We start from the raw sequence: 23216 nt of genomic DNA, 5'->3' as shown, positions 1-23216 counted from the left end.
AAGGGAGGAAGGGGTCTGCTTCCTCCTCTGGCCAGTGGGTCCGCCCTTGTAGAAAAACGCCAATGAGCATCTTCCCTGCCACCCAGGCCAGGCCGGAGCTGCCCGCCCTGCACTGTTCAAGGCAGGCCGAGTGCACACCCAGCACCGTGGACAGAGGCACAGGCTACAGCAGGCGGCACTGTGGTCAGACCCGGAGGGGGACTTCCTTGTCCTGGGCAGAAGGCAGAGCCTGGTGCTTGGGGCCATGGAGGTGGCTGGATGTCCCCTCAGGGACACTACTGCTGGGGGCCTTTGCCACCGGCGCACTCCACGAGGGACCCAGCTAGAGCCAGGCCATCTTGCTGGCGCCCTGCTGTCAACGTGGACAGGCCGAAGCCCCGCTGGCCAGTGGCCTGTTGGTTTCTGCCCGCTGGTCTGCACCAGTCACTGCGTGACTTTCCTCCGCTGGCTTGAGGCGAGCTTTTCTCACCCGTGAGCCTGGGGCCTCTCGGACAGGGGCCGAGGTGGCATGGGCTGGATGTTGCCGTCCCCGCGGTCCCCATCCCTCACTGGGGCTGCCCGCAGCCACTGCCCAGAACGTGTTTGTCTGTCACCAGAACCGCCTCTCGATCTCCAGCGGGTTCCTGGCACAGCCTGCATGCATGGGGTCAGGTTCTGGGCCACTCAGCACCAGCCTGACCACCCTGTGGGGACCGTCGTGGTCACGGGGCTGTGGAGGATGGAGGGCACAGCTTGCCCTTGGTCAGAAGCTGAACTATGGGGCGGGGTGGGGCTGGGGTGTCTGGGCTCCAGGACCAGAGAGGGGCTTTCTGATTGTGCCGAAGCGCCAAGTGGGTGTTTGCGGAGGCTCCCAGACCACACCATCTGTCCATCCCCAGCTGCTGGAGGTGGATAACTGGGGTTGTGTGGGTGGGCCCCCCGCCGCTTGCTCAAGTCACCTTGGAGATGTGGAAGCCAGGCAGCTATGCTCCAGGCTGATTGGGGATCTCTTCTCAAAGGACATGCAGCAGGCAGCGCTGTGGTTAGATGTGGAGAGGGACTTCCTTGTCCTGGAGGGAGGGCAGAGCCCCCTCTCTGGGAGCTGCTGAGGTCCTCACAGCTGGTCCTTGGGGTGAGGCTGGGGAATGAGGAACTGCTTGCAATGTGGTTTTCTCTGGAGGCTGCCCCTCCCTGGGGCTGACGGGCCCCCACGCCATACGGTACAGCACAGCTTCCTTTGGTGTGGCAGTGGGCTCCATCCGGGCTGTCTGGTGCGGCCGGAGCCCCAGCCACATGTGGCTGCTGGACACTGGGAGTGTGGCTGGGGAGAACTAGAAACCGACTCTTAAATTTTACTCGATTTGTGATTTCAGTTGAGCCACATATGGCGGGTGGCATCCGTTTGGGACCAGGCCTCTGTAGAGGAGGCCAGGACTGGGTGGCCGGTTCACCAGGAAGGGAGGTGACCATGTCCTCCAGGGGAGGTCTGTGGGTTTTCTTCAGGGGCCCCCGTCTGCTGGATATCGATGCAACAATGTGTGTGTCTTTCTGTCATTTGCCTGTGTGACATGTATGTGTCTGTTGTGTGTCTACGTGTGTGACTCTGTGTGTCCGTCATGTCTGCCTGTGTGACCCTGTGTGTGCACCAGTTTGTCTGCCTGTGACTGTGCGTGTGTCTGTCATATGTCTGCCTGGATGACCATGTGTGTGTGTCTGCCTGCCTGTGTGATGGACTGTGTGTGTGTGTCTGTCATATGTCTGCCTGCATGACCATGTGTGTGTCTGCCTGCCTGCGTGACTGACTGTGTGTCTGCCTGTGTGACCATCTGTGTGTCTGGCTGGCTGGCTGTGTGACTTATGTGCCTGTGTATATATGTGTGTGTGTCTGTCTCGGTGTATCTACCTATACGACTCTCTGTCTGCCTATGTGACTGTGAATCTGTGTGTCTGTCTGCCTCTGTATGTCTGTGTGACTGTGTCTGTGTGAGTGTGTCTGTCTACTTGTGTGACTGTGTCCATGTGACTATGTGTGTGTCTGACTGCATGTGTGTATGTGACTGTGTGTCTGTGTGACTGCATGTGTGTCTGTGTGACTTGTGTATGCCTGTGCATATCTGACTGTATGTGTGTGTGCCTGCCTGTATGTGCATGTCTGTGTGACTGTATCTGACTGTATAGGTGTGTCTGTGTGACTGCATTTGTGTGTGCCTGTGTGACTTGTGTGTACACCTGTGTGACTTGGGTGTGCGTCCGTGTGCACCTGTGTGACTTGTGTGTGCCTCTGTGTGTGTGTGCCTGTGTGCATCTGACTGTGTGTGTGCCTCTATGTACATGTCTGTGTGGCTGTGTGTATCTGACTACGTGTGTGTGTCTGTGTGACTGCATGTGTGTGTGCCTGTGTGAAGTGTGTGTGCGTGCGCCTGTGTGTCTGCCTGCATGTGAGTGGGCAGGGGCGGGGCGGCGGGTACCAGGTTCAGGAGCATCTTCTGCAGTGCTCCCCCGCGCTCTCCCAGGAGCAGAAGTTCTGCCAGCGCTATGACCAGCTCATGGAGGCCTGGGAGAAGAAGGTGGAGCGCATCGAGAACAACCCCCGGCGGCGGGCCAAGGAGAGCAAGGTGCGCGAGTACTACGAGAAGCAGTTCCCCGAGATTCGCAAGCAGCGCGAGCTGCAGGAGCGCATGCAGAGGTGAGCGGGGCCCGAGCCCAGTGCCCCCCATGTCAGGGCCCGGGGTCAGCTCCAGGCATCCTCAGCAGAGGTGACCCAGCCAGGAAGGAACAGAACAGTGCAGCAGCTTCTCAGGCCAGTAGCCGGGGCCCTACCAGACCCTGGCATGTGTCCCGTGGAGCCTCTTTGGCCTAACACTTGCTTGGAGCTTAAATACGTTTTGGGGGCAAGCACTCCTATTTCTGTGGCCTGCATGACCCCTGAAGGCAGTTGAGTTTCAGATCCCCGGTGTGGGACAAAGGGGAGAGATGTGGCTAAGAGACCAGGCTGCCAGCCTCCCCCAGTGGCTGTGAGGGCTTGGTGGACCCTGTGTGAGAGGTACCTGGTGACAAGCAGCCGTGGTTCTATGGCCATTTTTTTTTGGATGCACAGACAAGACGATTCATTGGTGATAATAACAACAGCTTTCACCCTTAACCGAACTCACAAGCCATGTCTCATTAAGTTCCTCCCAACAGCTCTAGACAGCCGGGTGCCACTTTTGAATCCTCATGTGACAGGGGAGGAAACTGAGGCACAGAGAGAAACACTTTGCCCCAGGGCCAAAGAGGCAGAGCGGGGCTTTGAACCCAGATCTTTGTGGCTGGGCTTTTCAGGGTATTTTAGGAGAGAGGAAGTGAGTGAGCTGCCCGTGTCACAGGGTTTGGCCATGCTGGGTTGGGGTGGGGGCTCCACGCCTCCCCAGGACTCCTGGTGTAGGGCCAGCCCCTCTGCTGCCTGCTGCCCACACTTCTTCTCTGGGGAGGGCGTGGGCTCAGGGCTGCGCCACAGGGGCCTGCTAGTGTCCCCGACCACCAAAAGGCTGGTCCTGAGTGTGTCCCCTTGGTCCCCAGCAGGGTGGGCCAGCGGGGCAGTGGGCTGTCCATGTCAGCCGCCCGCAGCGAGCACGAGGTGTCGGAGATCATCGACGGCCTCTCAGAGCAGGAGGTGAGTCCAGGCCCTGACTCCGGCCTCAGCTCCTTTTCCCTGGCATCCCCCGTGAGGGTGCAGAGGCCCTAGCCAGAAACCACCTCCCGGGTGGTTTACATCAAGGGGCTTGCCACTGCAGAATCAAGGTGGGTACCGAGGTACCCAGGAGTAGAAGCCTCAGGAAGCCACGGCCCGTCCCAGGCCTGCAGGGGTGAGCGGAGAGAGGGGTGTTAATGTGTCTGAGATGGGGTGTGGCAGGACGCCCTGCAGGGAGGGCCCCAGCGCTCCCCGATCCAGATGCCATAGCACGGAGGGGGTTGGGGACGAGGGCCCTGCCTCTCACTCTTACCATCTCCTGCCTCCTTTTGGAACTTCCCATTGGCTGAGTCCAACCGGAAACCCAAGGGGCAGGAGTACCTGTGGGTTCCAGGGTCAGCCTTCCGGGGCCCAGAGCCTGGCGGGGTGGGGGAAGCATGGTGCAGGCCGTAAGTTCCCAGCACGCCGTCTGTCCACACAGCCACGACCTTCTCACAGGAACCTCAGCCCTCCTGGCTGGAGCAGGGCTGGTTTCCCCTCAGGCCTCTTTGGGGTACCAGGACACCCTGGGGTCAGCCGAGGTGACCCTGGTTGCCGTCATGGGGGCCCACAGATGGCCAGGAAGCAGAGGGGCAACCTTTTCTCCTGGGGAGGAAGTTGGCATCAGCCTGTCCCTCCTGGGTCCTGTGGGTCAGGTATCCATGATGACACTACCCCTTGCTCCCGACACCACGGCAGACATGAAGCAGCCACGGCACGTTTCTTCCTTCTGGGGACTTTTGTCTGGGGAGAGCTTTTGTCCAGATGGGAGATTATAGCCCTTCAGCTCAGCGCAGCAGAGCCACGCATGGCTATTGAAATCAAAATTAATTAAAATGGGATAAAATTAGCAATTCAGTTCCTCGGTTGCATCTGACACATCTCAAGAGCTCGACAGCCGCTTGTGGTTGGCGGCTCCCCTCCTGGGCGGGGCAGACAGCGAACACCTCCCTGGCTGCAGAGCGCTCTGTTGGACAACAGAACGTGCTGCCCTGAGATGCTGATGCTCAGATTAGACAGATGGAAGGGGCCCCAGGGAGGGGGTGGCTGGTTTAAGTTGCAGTTTCTCACCAGAGATTCTAATTCAGCTGGTCTGGGGCAGAGCCCAGGAATCCGAATTTTTACCCAGCCACCCACATGATTCTGAAACAGGCAATCCAAAGATGAATCTGGCCATTAAAACATAATTTTTAATTTTAAAACTTCTTGTGGTACGTTTTTGTTTACAACAACATCCAGTTGACAGAAAACAGAGCTCAGAAAGCCATCCCATTGCACAGTCACAGGGCCTGGCCCTCGAAGGCTGGGCACCGGAGCTGGGCCGTTTTAGCCCCCGTCTCACCGATGCTCTGCACTTGTGGATGTCCCGCAGAGAGGCTGGACGTGGGTTTAGTCTGCACTGGAAGGAGGAGGCCGGTGGCCCTCTCCTCTGCATTCTTTACCTGATGGCCAAGGATGTGGCACCTGGGCTGATTGTTGCATGTACACACACACACACACTGGCCACATGGGAATGCAGTCACCAGAGTCCTCAGGGACATCAAGGATGCTGTGTCCAGGGTGAAGGGTGGAAGTGGAATTTGGGACAGAAACTTCCCCAGCCAGCTTGGGGTGACCTGAGGTTCCCCGGGAGTGTGCAAGGGAAGGGTCTGGGCCGGAGGACAGGCACTTCCCATCCTTCTGGGAGCTTCCTGCGGTCAGAGCACATGGCCGGCATGGGAAGGACAGGAAGGCAGCTGTGGGAGGGCGGAGCAGAGGTCCTGCCAGGGAGGACTCTGCTGGGGGTCTGCTGTTATTACATCCCTGAGACATCTGAGGAAGGTCAGCGTTCTGTATCGGGGTGTGGGGTACAGCTCCAAAGTTCTGGGAGACAGACACCGGCCTCTTGGGGGAACCCTGTCCCACCCCGGGGTCAGAGCTGTGCCTCGCACGCGGCCCCTGGCTGGGAGTCCTGCACCTCGAGTGAAGAGGTTGGATGTGGGCCGCCAGGCAGCTGGATCGTTTGAACTGGCTGACCTTGGCTTCGCGGAGCCCTCGCTTGCCTCCGGAGATGGGTAATTAATCGCCAGTAATTGGCTGGCTGCGAGATTTGGGGAAGTGAGCCCAGCTGAGTGGCGGCTCAGAGCCTCTTAATAGTCATCCCAGTGCATTAGAGGAGCGGCCGCCTGACTGCTGCCGCATGCAGGGCTGGGTAGGCCAGATCCCAGGTGGGCCCTTTGAAGGAGCGGGATGCTGGGAGGGGGCGTGGGGTGTGGGGGAAGGAAAGGCTTCTCTCCACCAGCGAGGCGGCCGACCCTCTCTGCGCCCCTGGGCTGCCTGCATGCCGTGGGGCCAGCTGGACCCCAGGGCCCACTCTTGACTGCCGAACCTGGAAGGCCGTCCTGTCTCCCGGGCTCCCTGGGCCCAGCTGGGCTGAGCATCCTTCCCGCAGTGCTTTATGGAGCTTGCGTTTCCAAAGGGAAGATTCATGGTTCCCCTCCCACTGCAGAGAGGGCAGCTGCTGCTCTCTGCATTGAATCTACAGTCCTGCCCACCATAAACCTGTCGGGGAGGCCTTTACATTCTCCCTTCCCCCAGCATGAGCTCTTATTATTTTTAAACTCATCATTCTCCTTCTCGTCGGTTTTGCATTTTCCCTACCCGGGCGCAGAACATCGGTCCCCTCTGTGCCTTCCCTGGGTCCCCTGCGCTGGCCGGAGCACCTCGCCCCCGGGCGCTCTGACCCTGCCCTCGGTTTCCCTGCAGAACCTGGAGAAGCAGATGCGCCAGCTGGCCGTGATCCCGCCCATGCTGTACGACGCCGACCAGCAGCGCATCAAGTTCATCAACATGAACGGGCTCATGGCCGACCCCATGAAGGTGTACAAAGACCGCCAGGTCATGAACATGTGGAGCGAGCAGGAGAAGGAGACCTTCCGGGAGAAGTGAGTCCTCCATCACCTGGCCTGGCCTCCCGCCCCGCTCCCCGTCCCAGAAAGCCATCCTGTTGGGGCCTGCTCTGTCTCTGGGGCAGCCACCACAAATGAACACGCCAGGGGGTGCTTAAAGCCGCAGGGATTTACTGTCTCCTGGTTCTGGAGGCCGGAAGTCCAAATCTTGGTGTCGGTGGGTTTGGTTCTTTCTGGGGGCCATAAGGGAGAGCCTGTCCCGGCCTCTCCCCAGCTTCTGGTGCTGCCAGCATCCTTGGCCTTCCAGGGCTTCTAGATGCATCCCTCCACGCTCTGCCTCCGACCCCACATGACCTTTGTCTCTGCGCTTCTCCTCTTCTTATAAGGACACCAGTCACACTGAATTTAGGGTCTAGCCTAACCCAATACAACCTTACTTTAATTACATCTGCAAAGACCATGTTTCCAAATAAGGCCCCGTTCTGAGGTTCTGGGTGGCCATGAATTTTCCGAGGACACACTTCAACCTGGCACAAAGCTTAAGGGCAGCTGTATGTAAGACGGGGCGCTGTGAGTCGGAAGAACAAGGCAGGAAGGACTTAGAGGCTGGGCCTGAGCCTTCGGCAGGGCCGCGGCTGGCCAGTGGCTTTTTGGTGGTTTCTATTTTGTTTTCTCTTTGACAGTAGCTGCTGGCTGAGTGGGTTCATGATCCCATCACTGTGCCTGTGTCTTGTCGGCTTCATGCATTTCCCCCTCCTGTCCCTTATGACAGCTCAGCCAGGCCCACCCCAGTACACAGGTGATGACACGGAGGCTCACAGAGGTTCAGACAGTGCACAAAGGCCACACAGAAGTTCAGACAGTGCACAAAGGCCACACAGCATGCACACTGCGGAGGCAGGGTTCAGACTCCCCCAGCCGGAATGGAGAGGCTGTGTGGGGAAGGGTTTGCGAATGGGGCCAGGGAGTAGGGCTGTGCAGAGCAGAGACGGGAGTTGAGTTCTCTCGAAAGCTGTGTCTGAGGGGGCCAAACACCACAGTGAGGATCTGTGATGTGACATCCAGGCAGAAGGAGGCCTCCATTCCTGGCCCAGGGTCCCCAGAGGAGATGGTGGGCCCTGCTGAACCACCCCACACCTTGGGAACAGTGTGCTATAATTCCGGGGAGTCTAATCTTTTGGCTTCCCCGGGCCACACTGGAAAAAGAAATGTCTTGTGCCACGCAGAAAACACGCTAACATTAATGATAGCTGATGAGCTAAACAACATCACAAAAAAACTCATAAGGTTTTAAGAAAGTGTACGAATGTGTATTGGGCCGCGTTTAAAGCCATCCTGGGCCGCATGTGGCCTGCGGGGTGGACAAGCCTGCTATAATCACTTGCCCGTAAAGCGCTGGGTTCCCTGCCCAGGACATAGAGCACCTCCTCAGGACCTCAGACCTCTGGGAGGCAGGAGAGTGGGAAACTGAGGTGTGGACGGAGGTCTCAGTGCTTGGCCAGGAGGGGACGCAGGGAAGAGACTTTACTCTGTCACTGTCCGACGTTCACCCAGCAGGCCACTGAGCTGACTTGGGGAAGACCCTGCCTCCAGACAAGAGCTTCCTCCAAAGCAATGACACTCCTTCCCCAGTGCCCTGGGCTTTGGTCCACGGTTGTGGACTCAAAAGAGGTGCCAGGCACGACCTGAGGGATGGGGTGACTCTGGATTCCCAGCAGGGGCGGGCGGACTAGCACGTGCAGATACCGAACTCGGAAAGGACAAGGACACAGTGGCTATCCAGGAGGGTCTTTGGTGGAAATCATTTTTTAAGAGTAGCTTTTGATGACGGAAATGTTGAAACATCCATAAAAATAGAGGGGTGGGGTAATGAGCCCTTGGGTGCCCACAGCGCAGGATCAGTGGTCCTCTGCAGGAAACAGCCCTGGTCCCTGAGCAGGAATACTCGGTTACTTAGTGGCTCGTGCCTGCAGCCTCACCATAGCAGGCATGATCTTTCTACATCAAATTGAAGTCTCCGTCACATGCTTTTTACAGTTTTGAACGAGGGAGGTGATGGTGGGACAGTCATAGGTGTGAAGAATTACTGAATTAGGCCGGGCGCGGTGGCTCAAGCCTGTAATCCCAGCACTTTGGGAGGCCGAGACGGGCGGATCACGGGGTCAGGAGATAGAGACCACCCTGGCTAACACGGTGAAACCCCGTCTCTACTAAAAAATACAAAAAACTAGCCGGGCGAGGTGGCGGGCGCCTGTAGTCCCAGCTACTCGGGAGGCTGAGGCGGGAGAATGGCGTGAACCCGGGAGGCGGAGCTTGCAGTGAGCTGAGATCCGGCCACTGCACTCCAGGCTGGGGGACAGAGCGAGACTCCGTCTCAAAAAAAAAAAAAAAAAAAAGAATTACTGAATTACTGTTGCGTTCGATATTCAAATTCCTTCTGGTAGGCATGATGTTTTAGTGTATGTATTTTTTCTGAAATACAAAAACTGGTGTTCTGGGGTGCTTTCTGTGGCTCCAGCCTTTCGGAAGATCTCATGTGGCTCTGCGGGTCTGATAATTTCACCCTCTGTTAATTCAGTAGCCGAAGGGTGGGGGACGCAGGCTGGGCTGCTGTCTGCTGGCCTGGTTGAGCCACAGCTTGGCCGCCTGCATCCCTCCAGGACTGTGGGCTCGGTTTGAGGTCTCGTGCGGAGGAATTGATAGCACTCGGGGCTTTGAAAATCACCTGCTGACAGCATGGGGCTCCACCATGTGCTGGCCATGTGACCATTCCCCCTCTGAACCTCGATTTCCTTATCTGTAAAATGGGTAGAGCAACAGGGCCTTCCTTAGTCAGCTGTTGTGAGGTGTGCAGGGCATAGGAAACTTCTAATAAACGTCTTCAGGGGGTGCAAGTGAGGTCGGGGGGAGGGGAACAGGTGACCTAGGAGATTCCCAAGTTGGATTCCTGGTCTCTTGGGAGCCCCCACTGTGCCTGGGGAAACCCCGTGGGAGGGGTTTGCAAGGAACGAAATGTCACTGGGACAAGGAGAGGGAGCAGAGTGGGAAGGACTCTCCCTACCTGGAAGAGAAGGGCTTTAGGATGGCTCCGGCCTTGCCAGCCGCCCGAGGTGGGATCCCAGGCCAGGGAAGCCTGCCATTCCTCACCGCGCTGCTTCCACTGGGAGGAGAGAGAGACTGTTCAGGATCCTCGGGTGTCTGGCTGGGAAGCAGGCGCGGGGCCTGCTAGCCTCCTGCCCAGCCATCTGGAGGGCCAGGCAGGTCGGGCACCGGTGCTCACTCAGCCTCCCTCTGTGGGAGCCCACAGTCCAGCCTCGCTGGCGGCCACTGCTTTCCCCGCGAAGGCCGTGCGGCTGTGGCACGTCGCCGGGACGCCTGGGCCTGGGGCCATGGACTCCACCCAGCACCCCTGGGGTGGAGCAGGCCTTGACCCACATCCCTGCCCCCACCATGCTCCCGTTCCTTTGGCCCTCGCATTTCAGCCTGGCCCAGTGGTTTCCCAGTAATTCTCCTGGCTATGCAGGAAGCCAGTTGGGACAGTGCCAGCGCCCCGCCACCAGCCTCTGACTTAAGTCCATGCTTGCTGCCTCCTTGGTTGGCCAACCCCCTCCCGCTGCCCCATGGGCACTCGGAGCCTCTGCTCCCAGCTCTCCTCTCCTGGGGAGGCCCAGCAGCCTGGTGAGCCGTGACCCCGCTGGCGGGTCCCTGCCATGTTCCCAAGCAGACCCTGTGTGGGCCGGGTGAGGCCATGCTTCCCAGATCCAGCTGGAGAGAGAAACAAAAGCGGATTTTAAAGGGGGGGGAACCCCACCAAAGAGCTGCATGTCATGTCCTCATTTTTCCTGGAAGCCGCCTCCAGCAGGACAAACAAATATATTTTCAAAGGCGCTAAAGCCAGTGACTCACTCCAAGGAACGCCCTCTCTTACCCCTGGGTCCCCACCCCTCCCGTCTGCCGCAGCAGCCCTTCCCACACCCCCCTGGGCTTAATTGCTCCGAGTGGGGCGGTGCCCGCCAGGCCGGGCCAGTGGGGATGGCAGGCGCCTGGGAGCCGATCGGCCGCCCTGCAGGGAAGCCCCCCTCAGCCAGGTCTCACGCCCGCCCTTCTCGTCCCACAGGTTCATGCAGCATCCCAAGAACTTTGGCCTGATCGCATCATTCCTGGAGAGGAAGGTGAGTAGTCGCTGCCCGCCCCATACCCCTTCGGTCTCCACCTCCGTGGGCAGCTGCGTGGACTCAGGGTGGAGGCCCTCCCTCCCTGCCTACGAGGCCCTAGCCTGTTTGGCCCCTTCCTCTGGGGGCCATGCTCCCCTCCTCCCTCCTTCCCTCCCTCTCTTCCTTCCATCTGGGAGATAGATCAGTGCAGGCCCCGCCCTGGCCTCTTGGGCCCTTGGAGGAGGAGCCTCAGGTTGCTGAGCACCTGGGAACCCTGGGAACCCCGGGGAGAACTGCACGGCCAGGCTTCCCAGAGCCCCCGTGCCCGACCGGGTCTCCTGCCAGCTCCTCAAAGGCCGTGTGGAGCGTCCTTGCATACTGGGGATGGATTCTGGAAGCACTGCCATGCCTGGCATCCCAGTGAAGTCTTCATAGGCAGGAGTGGCGTGCCTCAGAGGGACTGGAGGACCAGTTTTTCTGGGTCCTTCTGAGGGTCACTGACTGCTTTTGACACCCCTAATGCCAAGCCAGATGTGTGACCTACAAGTCCCCATCTTCTTTGGACAAACCTTTGTGTGGAACTGAGGCCTAAAGCCCACTTTGTGTCAAGCCCAGGCCTGGAGCAGCTCCAGTTGGCTGGTAGACACAGTGTCCCCAGAGAATGGTAAAGCCGTTGTTTTGCACCCACAAGGCTGGTTGGACTGTGCCTGGAGAGGCTGCAGGTGGGAGAAGTTGGCTGGATGAGGCTGTGTGTTGGACGTGGCCCCTGGGTCTTCCCCCAGCATCCTGGGGGTCAGAGGAGAAAGGCTGCCATCCGTGTGTCTTAAGCAGCATTTCCCTGAATCCCGTTTCTCAGAGATGGGGGCCTGCCCACCGCAGCTTGGTGGACACCCTGCTTGGGCTTCCTGGTTGTAGGAGGGAGGCCAGGAGGATGAGGCACTTATTTTAAAGGACAGCTGTTCCCAGCGCCTGCCCCTCGTGAGCTGATAACCGTAGAAGGAGAGAGACGGAGCAGTGTGGGGAAAAATCTCTCCATGCCTGAAAAACCCAGTGTGGAGAAACAAGCCCTATAAATAGCCCATCTTCTGAGTGACTACGTCTCCCTCAGGGAGTGGACGGCACGGCGGACTCTAGGTTAGGGCTCCCCGGGATGGAAGCAGGGCATTTCAGAAACTGGCCATTGAGCAATCCTCCTTCGGGACGAGGGGATTAGAAGTCTTTGTGCTGAGGAGTAAACTTCACGGTGTTCTTTGGCTGAGAGGCAGCCCAGAACGAGGCTTCAGTAGAGCTTCCAGAGGGGTCTGGAGCAGGAGCTGCCGACGGAGAGGCCGGCAGGGGCAGGCAGGTCTTGACAGTGAGTGAGGCTGACGTCTGGCTGGGAGCCAGGTGGACCAGCCAGTCTGTGCCCGCTCGCGGGGGCAGCTGCTGTCCAGAGCCTGGCTGCCATTGCTGAGCACAGGAAGGAGCTCTCCTGAATTGTTAAAGGAGAAGTCGGGCACCCACATCCCCTGAATTGCAATTATTGGCATCTGATTATAAAACGTCTTTCTCAATTGCTGTGTGGGTCCTGTTTGTGGGCCGGGTTTAGCCTGGGGCTGCCTAGGAGCCCCCCTGGCGGTTGTACTTGGCAGGAGGCTGCCAGCTGGGGGCTTTCTGTTGAGGGCAGTGAAGTTTGAGGCCCAGCTCAGAGGCCTCACAGAATGCCCCTTGGAGGTGGGGTCCTGGCTTGACACCGGCCAGAGCATCGCAGAAACATTTTACGTTGTAAGGGGAACGGCTGCGGGCATTGGCGAACTGGGCTCCATGCCCGCAGGTGGGGGCATCGTGGCATCACTTTCTGAGGCTGCCCCTTTTACTGGTCCCATTTGGCCGGGGTTCATAGAGGGCTGGTTGCTCTGGCTTTCAGACCCAATCTACATGGAAAAGACCGAGGCAGAGAAAAGAAAGAAACCCAGGAAGAGGCATGTGGGGCGTGGGGTGGTCCCTACGCGCAAGGCTTGGAAGAGGCTGTTCAGGACCCCGAATATCAGGGAAGAGAAGGCTGAAGTCAGGGAAAGGAGAACCCAGACCTGTGTTTGGGGAAGGCTTTGAGTTTGCCCAGCTGTGGGCTGCAGTCCTTGTTTCCCATAAGGGCTGGGGGTGACATATAGCGACATCAGCGCTGTCATTAACCATAGCAACAGCAGTGATTGTGATAACAGGAAAGACTTCCATCATGTTTACTCTGGGCCAGGCCTCGTCCCAAGTACTTTACCTACGTGTTAACTGATCTGATCTTTGTGATAACTCTGTGAAGTATGTACAATTAGCATTCCCATTTTACAGATGAGAAAACTGAGACACAGAGGTTAGGTCATCTACCCGAGGTCACCCAGCCGGTACGTGGAGGAGGCAGGATATGAGCCCGGGATGTGAGCTCCTGGCTCCTGCCCTGAATGCCTGCGCTGTACCCTGCTCAGTGTCCTCTTTCTCTGTCCCACAGACGGTGGCTGAGTGCGTCCTCTATTACTACCTGACCAAGAAGAATGAGAACTATAAGAGTCTGGTGAGACGGAGCTATCGGCGCCGCGGCAAGAGCCAGGTAAGAGGCAAGGTGGGGGTGGCTCTCCTTGGGGTCTGACTCCCTGCATGCTGAGCAGCCACTTGCTTGGTGGCCAGCACCCCGCATGGCTGGCAGTAACCATCTCCATGAGTTGTCGCTTGGCCACTGGCAGTGTGAGTGTAGGCTTCCCTCTGTGGTGGCAGCAAGTGAGGGGAGACCCTCTCTGGGGTGCTCACCCTGCTGGGCTATCTTGAGCCTCCCCTAGTAGCCAGGAAAAGAGCTGGGGGGAAACAACCACGGGCCTCAGTCGGCAAAATCCTAGACTCCTGATTGGGTGACCTGTGATCTCTGTGCGTACAAAGGCCACATTCCAAAAGTAAGGGCTTCCCAGGATGACTCGGGGTAGTTCCCAAACTTCACGTGTTTAAACTGTTAATGGTTGTGTGTGTTTACCTTAATGCATACTTGAAAGAAAAAATAGCCAGTACTTCAGCTCGCCGTTTTTTCAGACGCCGTTGCTTGGAATGAGACTGAAAGATTATTTACGCTAGAGCAGGGGCTGGCAGACTGGAACTCTGGGGCTAATCCGGCCCACTGTCTGTTCTTGTGCATAAAGTTTTATTGGAACACAGACATGCCTGTTTGTTTACATATGACTATGGCAGCATCCTTGCTGCTCTGGTGGAGTTGCATAGTTGTGACCAAAAGTGTATGGCCTACAGGGTCTCAAATGTTTACTATCTGGTCCTTCATAGAAAAAGTTTGCTTTTTCCTCCGAGCTAGAGGAAAAGGAGTTGGTTTGAAAAAATATCCAGTAAATAATGGTAGAGATGAGAGGCTCAGTGGCACACCTTTTGAAAGGGGGATCCTGGGCACTCAGTGTTTGGGAGAATTTGTTTTGCGTCGGGGCTCTTGAAGCATCGTCTCAGAGCAGATGCTGGGAGCACCACACGGAGGAGGCGGTTGGAGGCAGTGGGCACTTTGGTGGCTGCTGGATTGGAGGCAGTAGAGGCATTTCCTTCCTGGGGGCCTCAGTGGCTGGGGGAGCCAGGCGAGAGTGACAGAGGCCAAGAATAGCACGAGCTGGGATAAGGGGACCCTGAGGTTTTCCTAGGCGGGTACTAGCATCCTCTAGCCCCTCCCCAGAGCTGCCCGCCTTCCCTTTCCCAGGCTGCCAGAGGTCGAGACCCATAAGACATTGAGACCAGCCATCACAGGCTGGGGGCGGGGTCCCAGTGTCTGCTGTGAGACAGCCGCTTTCCTACAGCCTAAGAAAAGTCCCATGAGGGAAAGGAGGCTGTTGTCAGGAGCATGAGCCACACCTCGCCGCATTCCGAACGTCCGGCCATGATGCCTGGGGCTGAGCTTGGTCCTTATCCGCAGGGATCGTGGAAGGGTGGCTGCCTTTGGCTTGTGGCGAGGGTTTTCTTGTCTAGTTTTCTGTAGCCAGAGTTGACCAGTCTGCTTGCCCTTCTAACAGATGTGTAAAACCAAGGCCAAGTGGCACAGAGCATGTATTCCAAAGATGTAGCTACGTTTTATTTTTGTTTTTTTGTGGGTTTTTTTTTTTTTTTTTTTTTTGAGACGGAGTCTCACACTGTCACCCAGACCAGAGTACAGTGGCGTGATCCCAGCTCACTGCAACCTCTGCCTCCTGGGTTCAAGCGATTCTCATGCCTCAGCTTCCCAAGTAGGTGGAATTACAGGTGCATGCCACTGCATCCTGCTAATTTTTTGTGTTTATAATAGAGACGGGGTTTCACTGTGTTGCCCAGGCTGGTCTTGAACTCCTGACCTCAGATGATCCACCTGCCTCGGCCTCCCAAAATGCTGAGATTATAGGCATGAGCCACTGCGCTGAGCTGCTATGGTGTTTTTGAAATTGAAGTGCATTCAGGAATTTTCTAGACTGAGAGGCAAAAAAGTAAGTGCCAGGCCGAGAGCATATAGGTGCTGAGGTATGAGAGGCAGCAGGGAGCGGTGGGGATTGTGGCAAAGGAAGAGTGGCTAACAGCCTCAAGAGGTATTTGGAAAATATCATCAGGTGTCTGTTGAGCACCTACTGTATGCTCATTCTCTTGCTGGCCTTCCCAGTTCCCCTCCCACGACCTGTGTGGGGGCATTGAGGCTGGGCTTGTGGTGGGAGCCCTTCCTGGTAGCTGGGCTGGGGGCTCTGAAGAGCAGAGGCCCATCCCCTCTGCTTGTGTGAGATCCACATTTGCACAGAGGGAGGTGGGGAGACCATGGTAATCTAAGAAGGGTGGGGGGTGTCGTTCCCCATCATATCCTGTTGTAGAGGCCTGGCCTGTGCTCTGGTAGAGTGAGAGTCCAGTGGAATGAGTGTCCGGCTTGCTGCCCATGGAGTGACTGAGTGTCTGGCTTGCTCTCAGCAGAGTGAGTGTCCGGCTTGCTCTCCGTGGAATGAATGTCCAGCTTGGTCTCAGGAGTGAGTGTCCGGCTTGCTCTCCGTGGAGCGAGTGTCCGGCTTGCTCTCCGTGCCACGGGTCTCCCTGTACCGCGGGTCTATCTGTGCCGCGGGGTCTCCCTGTGCCACGGACCTATCTGTGCCACGGGTCTCCCTGTGTCGCGGGGTCTCCCTGTGCCACGGGGTCTCCCTGTGCCGCGGGGTCTCCCTATGCCATGAGGCTCCCTGGGAGGCGGCGTTGGGGGCACATCCTCGAAGACTCCGTAGAATAAAGGGCCCCAAAGATGAGGTTGCGGAGCAGCCCCACAGGCGGACAGGGACGGGGCCCTCGAGTACAAAGGCAGGGAGCATGAGGGACAGTGCGTGTCTTCAGGAACAGCCGGGAGCCTGAGTCTTTGGATTCAAGGGGGTCCCGGTACCTCCCAGGACCTTAAACGAACAAAGAAATGGAGAAAATTATGTGACCCTCTTTCTTTTGCTCACTTTTGATGGGTAAATAGAGATTTTTTTTACCCTGTGAAAAAATAGAAGTGCAAACTCAATAAATAACAGCTCACACTTGACTTCAGTGTCTGGGGAGGGAGTAGGGAGTGGTGAGGCCTGCGGCTCACTACAGAGCTTGGGCCCCCTCTCAGCTCCAGCTGACGCTTGGCCTTGAATTGCCAGGTGTTCTGATCTTTGATGATGAGCTGGAAATCTAGTTTTATGTGAAACCACCTGATTTTAAATCTTAGGTCACATTTTTAAAAAAGGAAAAAAACAACTCAACACTGTATATGCCACGCAACTGTTACTTGCTGTTGAAATCACCTCCAGCCCCTAGTAGAAGACCTCTGCGTTAGACTACAGTGAGACCGGGGAAGGAGGGCATTATATGCCTTGGGCCAGGCTGGCACCAGGGAAGCCCTAGAATGTTCCGTAGCAGGGAGGAAACATGCCCCTCTTTACACTGGAGATATCCTGGCTTAGCCGTGGTATCTGCGGTGCCTGGGAGTTGGTGGGGCTTTGCTGGTGAGTTTTTACCCCCTGCTGAAGCTGCTGTTCCAGGCAGGGGCTCCCAGGATGGGGAAATGTTGCTTGTCTGCTCTGCCTCTCAGAAGGATGGCAGAAAGCAAGCTGGGCAGGAGGTTCCTGTCTGTCTCCAGGACTCGCCCCTTCCTTGGATCAGCTGCGTTTGCTAAGGAGGTGGTGGCATGGCCTGGGCCCTGCCAGGGAGGGGGAGTTACACTCATATCCTGGAACAGCTTCTGTGCCAGGTAGATCCACTGCCCTGCCACCCCCCACAGGCCCGGTTCACCACCACGGGATAAACAAGGGTTCCCAAGTGCTAACTCTGGGGCTGAGAGTCCTCTCTGCCCATGGCAGCAAGCAAAATCAACGGCAGCCTCAGGCTCAGCCTGTCCTGTTAAGTGGAGATGCAGTAGCTGCCGCCAGCTGAGCGTCTCTGTGTGTGGTTGGGTCTGTGGAGCCACTGACACTGCTGATCAGTCTGCTCCAGATGAGGGCGCGGCAGGGTGATGGACGGGAAGGGGCAGGCGGTGGTGGGCTCTGAGTGCACCAAAGCTGTGATCACACACAACCTGCAGCTCCTTAAGGAGGGTGGGGAGGTGAGCCGAGACCACTCCCCACCCACTACCCCACTGCCTCCGCGTGGCTGGCACCTGCAGGCTGGGACAGGTGTCCGGGACTCTTAGTGACTGACTGTGGGCTGGGGAGCCACTGCCCTGTGCTTTAGATACCACTGGCACCCAGGACACCTCTGTGGGCCGGTCCTTCTTTCTGACATACCCTGGCAGCCCAGGCCTTGTGATCAGATGGGAATCCCAGGCTGTGGAGCACACGAGTTCCTGCCCAGCCCCAGTCCCCTCACAACTGCCCTAGGATACTTGTCCATGCTTCTCTCTCCCTCATAGGTTTCTGGGTGAGCAGACACAGCCCCTTCCCCCTACTGTGACACAGGCCCCCTCCCCAGGCACCACGGGAAGATGGAGAACCCAGGTCTTCCCAGCCAGTGAGCCCACGCACCCTCAAGGGTAGGGTGCCCGCTGCCAGGGGATGCTGCCTGCCTCTTCCCCGATGTCTTCTGTCGGGGGAAGCTTGAGCTCGCTTCTTTGTGGTGTTTCTCTGGAGGGCAGCAGGTCGGGTTCTCCCTGCCTTCCTGGGCCCTCTAGTTTTAGAAGAAGACTTAGTTTATCTCAGCCAATATGCACTGGACCCCTTGGTGGCTGAGTCGGGGGTGGGACCTGGGAGTCCAGTGAGACATGGGAGCCCTGTCAAAATTCCAAGGGCACCGGCCCTGCTGTGTGATGGGGACAGGTGCTGCTGGCCGCCGTGGTGGCGATGGCGATGATGGTGATGGCGATGGCGACAGTGATGGTGCCGGCCAACAGTCACGCAGTGCTATCGCCACACACCGTGATGATTTCAAGCTCACCAGTGTTGGCGAGAGGTGTGTAATTATCCCCACTGGCCAGATGAGGAGACAGAGGCACAGGGAGGTGAGGAAGCTTCCGAGTCGCCTGCTGAGTGGCAGACTGAGGGTTCTAGTCTGTCACATGCGGCCCAGGGAGCTGGAGGGAGGCCCAGGTGTCCCCTTGGCAGCACACTGGCCATAAAGCCAGCCTTCTGGAAGCCAGCCCTGATCCGCCAGGTAGGACAGGGCTCTCCCATGGCCTGTGCAGGGCCTCTGCAAAGGCAGCGTGGCAGAGGGGCTCATGATGAGGCTCCATGTCAGTGGGGAGTCAGATGCTGGATGTAGGGACCCCAGGTGAGCTAGGCTCGATCTGTGCTGTGGAGACACCCTCTGATATGGGGTGGGTGGGAGTCCTGGGGCGAGACGGGGCTCAGTACCCCCCGCCACCACCTGCGTCTCTTCCCCTGCCATGTGTCCCTCAGCTTCTGGGGACGGCAGCTGGTCACTGTCTCTTTCTCTTTCAGCACCTCTGCCGTTACCATATATGTCTTTGGGGAGTTGCTGAGGGCTCTTCCTCATCTCCCTCTCTCCCTCCTTGCCTCTCCTCTCCATTTCGTCTCCCACTCCGTGTCTCTTGCGCTCTCTCAGCACCCCCACTCCCGGTGCACAGCCCCTCTCTCCTGGGTGGCTGTGGAGGCTGCTGTGGGTGGCCGCAGAGAGGCTGTGGTGCTTGTGGTCCTGGCGTGGTTCCCGTGGCTCCAGGCCACATCTCTGCTGAAGACAGCGATGAGTGGCTGCTCTCATGTCATCAGGACAGATGCCGCTTGCAGGGGTCTTCCCGCTTCATGTCCCCAAGCTTGCTCGCCCCACAGACCCCCCAAGAGGTGTCCGTCGGATGTACAGTATATGCATGTTCATCTGGGGGCCTTTATTCAGTGCCTTCTGTATGCCAGAGTTGTCAGACTCTACCTTCAGATGCGAATCCAACCTTAATCCTTCAGAAAATAGGGTAAAGGGATCAGACGTGCCCCGCCCGTCTCAACACCCCAGACTTCCCCGATTCCACACTGCAGAGGCGGACACAGGGTGGACTTCCGAGGTGTTGGGGAGTGGGCACGACTGCCCCTCCCAGGCTCCACAGCGCCCAGGTGCCGCCTGTGGATTTCCCAAGTTGGGGGGTGCATGGCTCGGGACCAAGGACATGGGTGCCCCTCCTTTCGCCATTTGTCAAGGGGGGATTGAAGTGGAGGCTGTGGTGGGATCCCGAGGGAGGGCAAGCCTGTGGGCTAGGGTGAGAAGTGACTCCAGGGACACTGGGCCGTGCACTTTCCCCAGCGTTGAGGTTTCCGACTCCCTCAGACACCACTGACCACACTGGGATGGCTGTAGCCAGCATCCTGGGGCTGTGCCCTCCTGGAGTCCCCCCCACTGAGGCCAAGGTCTGCCTTGTGAGGGGACATGTCCCAGTCCGAGTCCTCAGATGTGAGTGCATGTTGGAATCACCGGAAGGGCTGGGGAAAGCCAGTCGCTGGGCTGCACCCCTCACCCCACAATAGGGCTGAGACCCAAGACTGCATTTCCAAGGAGCTCCCAGGCACTGGTCTAGGACCCTGCTGAGAACCTCGGTGCTGGGGGTCAGCCCCCGAGCAGGGAGCAGGGTGGCTGAAGGGGTTGTCAAGCCCAAGGTGGGCTTCCCGACAGCCCGGACCACCCATGGGGGTACACTCAAGCTGAAACAGCCCTTCCCAGGTGTTTGGGATGGGCAGTGGCCTCCCTGGCCAGGGCCCAACTTGGATGAGGCAGCTCTGAGCTGAGTTATTGTCAGCGGGCCTGACAGCCGAGCGCAGCCAGCCCCTTCCAGAAGGGATGTCCGGCCAGTCCAGCTGAGGAGGCAGCCTGTGCATCTGCATGTTTGCAAAGCCATGCTTTATAGATGCTGTGGCCACCCGAATGCTTAACCACAGCCTGGCAGCAAGACGCCAATGCCACCGTGTCATCCCAAGGACACCTGCCCTGTCTGAAGCGCTTGGACCAGGCCTGGACCTGTGCCGGCCCTTCTCTGCCCTGTCACCCCCACACCACGTGCCCTATACCAAAGCAGTTTGTGTGTCATTTCGATGGCTGCGTTTCTGAAACTTGGATGGTTATAAAGTGGAATATAAAAGTCCTTGATTGAAAGTGCTGGCCATGGGACGTCTCTGGACTCAGACCCACGCTGCATGTGGCCGCCTTCACTCTGGCCCACCTTGGCATCCACGGCACTGGTGCTCAGCCTTGTGGCCGGCTGGAGATGAGGGATGTGCATGACTGTTTGGAGTAGTGGGATTGCCTTCTTGTTTAATGGAGAGTGCCATCCTCTTTCTGGAAGCTTCTCTGTATTCTGACACGGGGGGATGCAGGCCCAGGCGTAGGCTTCTGGAATGCTAGCTGCTCCACACCCACCCCCATGAGACTCCACACGCCTGAGCTTTGGCAAGGGAGGGCCGAGCCCCCACCTCCCGGAACCTGGCCCCTGAGATTGGCTTTTGAGCCTGGAGGCTGGGTTGAGGCCTGAGCATCCTCTCCTGGGCTCTGAGCCCCATCGCCACCACCCTGAGGTGAATCACGATTGTGGGGCAGCGGGCAGGAGCAGCTCAAGCGCTGGCACAGTGGTTTATAGTTCATGATTCACCGATGGAAGGGCCGCGTTATCCTAGTGAATTGCAAAACCAGAGCCCAGGAATGCTGGGGCCTGACTACAGACCGTGGGGGAGTGAGGATGTGAGGCTGGCTAGGCCAGGTGGCAGGGCCCAGCCCCTGGTAGCCAACATGGCCTTCCCGCAGCAATAGGGGTTCATGTGGCCAAGGAGGCCTCTCTTTCTGCAGAGATGGAACACTGAGAGGGGAACAGCCCGTCCTGGGCTCCACTCATCCAGCCTGGGTCCAAGGAGGAAGCCCAGGGAGGCCGAGGCCCTGCCCCGGACTGCTGCTGTCCTACCTGTGCCCACTCTCCACCGCTCCCCATCTCTGTCCCTCTGGGTCTTCTCTGCCCAAGCCCCCAGCTCTGAGCCTCCTGCATTTTTCTAGGTTTCTATTTCTCTCTCTCTCTCTCTCTCTCTCTCTCTCTGTGTGTGTGTGCGTGCGTGCGTGCATGGGTGGCTATGTCTGTTTCTCTTGCCATGTCTTCCTTCCCCTTTCTCTCTGTCTCTTTATCTCTGTGTCCACATCTCGTCTATTTCTCTGTGTGTGCTTTCCCTTCTCTGTTTTCCCCATCTAAGTCTTTTAACTCTGTCTCTAGCTCCCTCTGTCCCCCTTTCTCTCTCTCTCTCTCCACATCTCTTCTCTTCCTCCTCCCCTGCCCCCTCCCCTCCTCACCCTGTCCCTGGGTCTCTCCTCTCAACCTTTCTCCTCCAGGTCTCTGCTCCTCCCCCACCTCTCTCCCTTTTTCTCTCCTCCCTCCCACTACGGCCCCCTCTCCTCTGCCTCCTCCGTCTCTCCTCTCCCAGCTCTTTGCAGAGGGACTGGTGACCTTGTTCTTCTCGCTGTGGCTCTCAGACAGCTTGCACGGGGAACAGTGTGACCGGGAAGGCTGTTCCAGGGCAGGAGCAGCCAGGCTTGGTCCCCGGGGAGGGGCAGCCGCTGTGCTGTGGGTGCTGGTGTTCAGGGCCAGCCGCCTCCCCTAGGTGCTGAAGTCACTTGATGGTGGGGACTGGTGGCAGGGCGGGCCAGATCGCCCCAGGCTGTGTTTCAGCTCCCAGACTGAGGGCTTGTATCTTGTTTCAAACCTGCTGCCTGCCTGGGGCTGGGCCAGGATGGGCCCACAACCTTCTGGTGGTGCCGACTTTCCCAGGCCTGCTGGTGCCGACTTTCCCAGGCCTGCTGGAGGAGGTGGCCGCGTCCTCTCCACTCAGGGCCAGCTGGGCTGGGCAGGATTGGGTGCAGATTTAGGGTTGAAGTGGGCAGATGTCTCCGGTTTCCTGCCCAGCTTTGTGCTAGGTGGGGAGATAGTTGGGGGCTCCCTGAGTCCTGCAGTCAGTGATGTTGCTCCCAGAAAAGGCAGCTGGTGGGTGGGCCGGAGCCCAGGCATAGAGCAGATCAGGCTGCAGGTTGAGGAAAAGACAAACATGGCCTTTGCATCGGCCAGAATGCAGTGTAGGGGCGACCGCATCAGAGAGGCAGAAGGAGGTGGAAAATGTGAGCGTTCCCCAGGCAGCGGATTGGTCAGGCTCGAGGGGGCGGGGGGTGCATCTCAAGCTGGGCTGCTGGAGTCAGGAAGTAGTTCCCAGAACACCAGCCTTCGTGTCTGGCGGCTGGAGGCGCTGAGGGAGGGGCCCTGGCAGGCTCACAGCCGGCAGGTTGTCCCTGGGGGATGGGCGGTGTTTGAGTCTGTTCTGCGGGGACGTCATTCTAGGTGATTCCCTCGTGGACAAGACAAACAAGGTCAACCAGGTGCGGTGGCTCATGCCTGTAGTCCCAGCACTTTCGGAGGCTGAGGTAGGTGGATCGCTTGAGCCCAGGAGTTCAAGACCAGCCTGGGCAACATAGTGAGACCCCATCTCTACAAAAAAATTTAAAAATTAGCCGGGTGAGGTGGCATGCTCCTGTGGTCCCAGCTTCTTGGGAGGCTGAGGTGGAAGGACCGCGTGAGCCCAGAAAGTGGAGGCTGCAGTGAGCCGTGCTCATGCCACTGTGCCCTTCAGCCTGGGCAACAGAGCAAGACCCTGCCTCTAAAAAAAAGGGCAAACAGGGTCCCTGGAGCCCACACCCATGGGGGGTTTGAACCATGCACAGGTCCATCAGCGTGGCAGTTTGAGAGAGGGTTAAAGGGCAAACATGTAAGCCAGGGTCAGGAGGCCACTGCTGGGCAGGACGGCAGCTTCTAGGGAGCTGACCCCAAGGCTTCTCTGAGGAGGTGTCCCTTGGGCTCAGACCTGAGTAATAAGAAGGGACTGGCCAGGCAGAAGTCGGGGGAGCACCCCAGGCCATGGGCACAGCACGTGCAAAGGCCCTGAAGCAGGAACATGCAGGCCAACTTCCAGGAGGCAGGTGGTGGGCACAGGGAGAGCTGCCCTGAGGGAGGTGGGCAGGGGCCAGGAATCCCGGCCTCAGAGCAGGAGCCGGGGCTGT

General features: G+C 58.1%; 1 protein-coding gene across 3 annotated transcripts in view; it reads left to right on the top strand.

Moving 5' to 3' along the window:
* NCOR2 (nuclear receptor corepressor 2) overlaps positions 1–23216 on the top strand; it is a 166751-nt gene that overhangs the window by 60567 nt on the left and 82968 nt on the right. For 2 of the 3 annotated variants that reach the window (XM_025401526.1, XM_025401527.1), the window contains exons 9-14: positions 2493–2665; positions 3541–3631; positions 6434–6612; positions 10694–10748; positions 13213–13311; positions 17067–17087. In XM_025401526.1, coding sequence (XP_025257311.1) covers positions 2493–2665; positions 3541–3631; positions 6434–6612; positions 10694–10748; positions 13213–13311; positions 17067–17087 — 618 coding nt within the window. Of the gene's footprint in view, positions 1–2492; positions 2666–3537; positions 3632–6433; positions 6613–10693; positions 10749–13212; positions 13312–17066; positions 17088–23216 lie in introns of all 3 variants that reach the window. The other variant, XM_025401524.1, reaches the window with a different exon arrangement.

Source organism: Theropithecus gelada, chromosome 11, assembly GCF_003255815.1.
Source record: "Theropithecus gelada isolate Dixy chromosome 11, Tgel_1.0, whole genome shotgun sequence".
NCBI lineage: Eukaryota > Metazoa > Chordata > Mammalia > Primates > Cercopithecidae > Theropithecus > Theropithecus gelada.
Note: the sequence above shows the minus strand (reverse complement) of the source record. Positions and strands in the feature narration are given on the sequence as shown.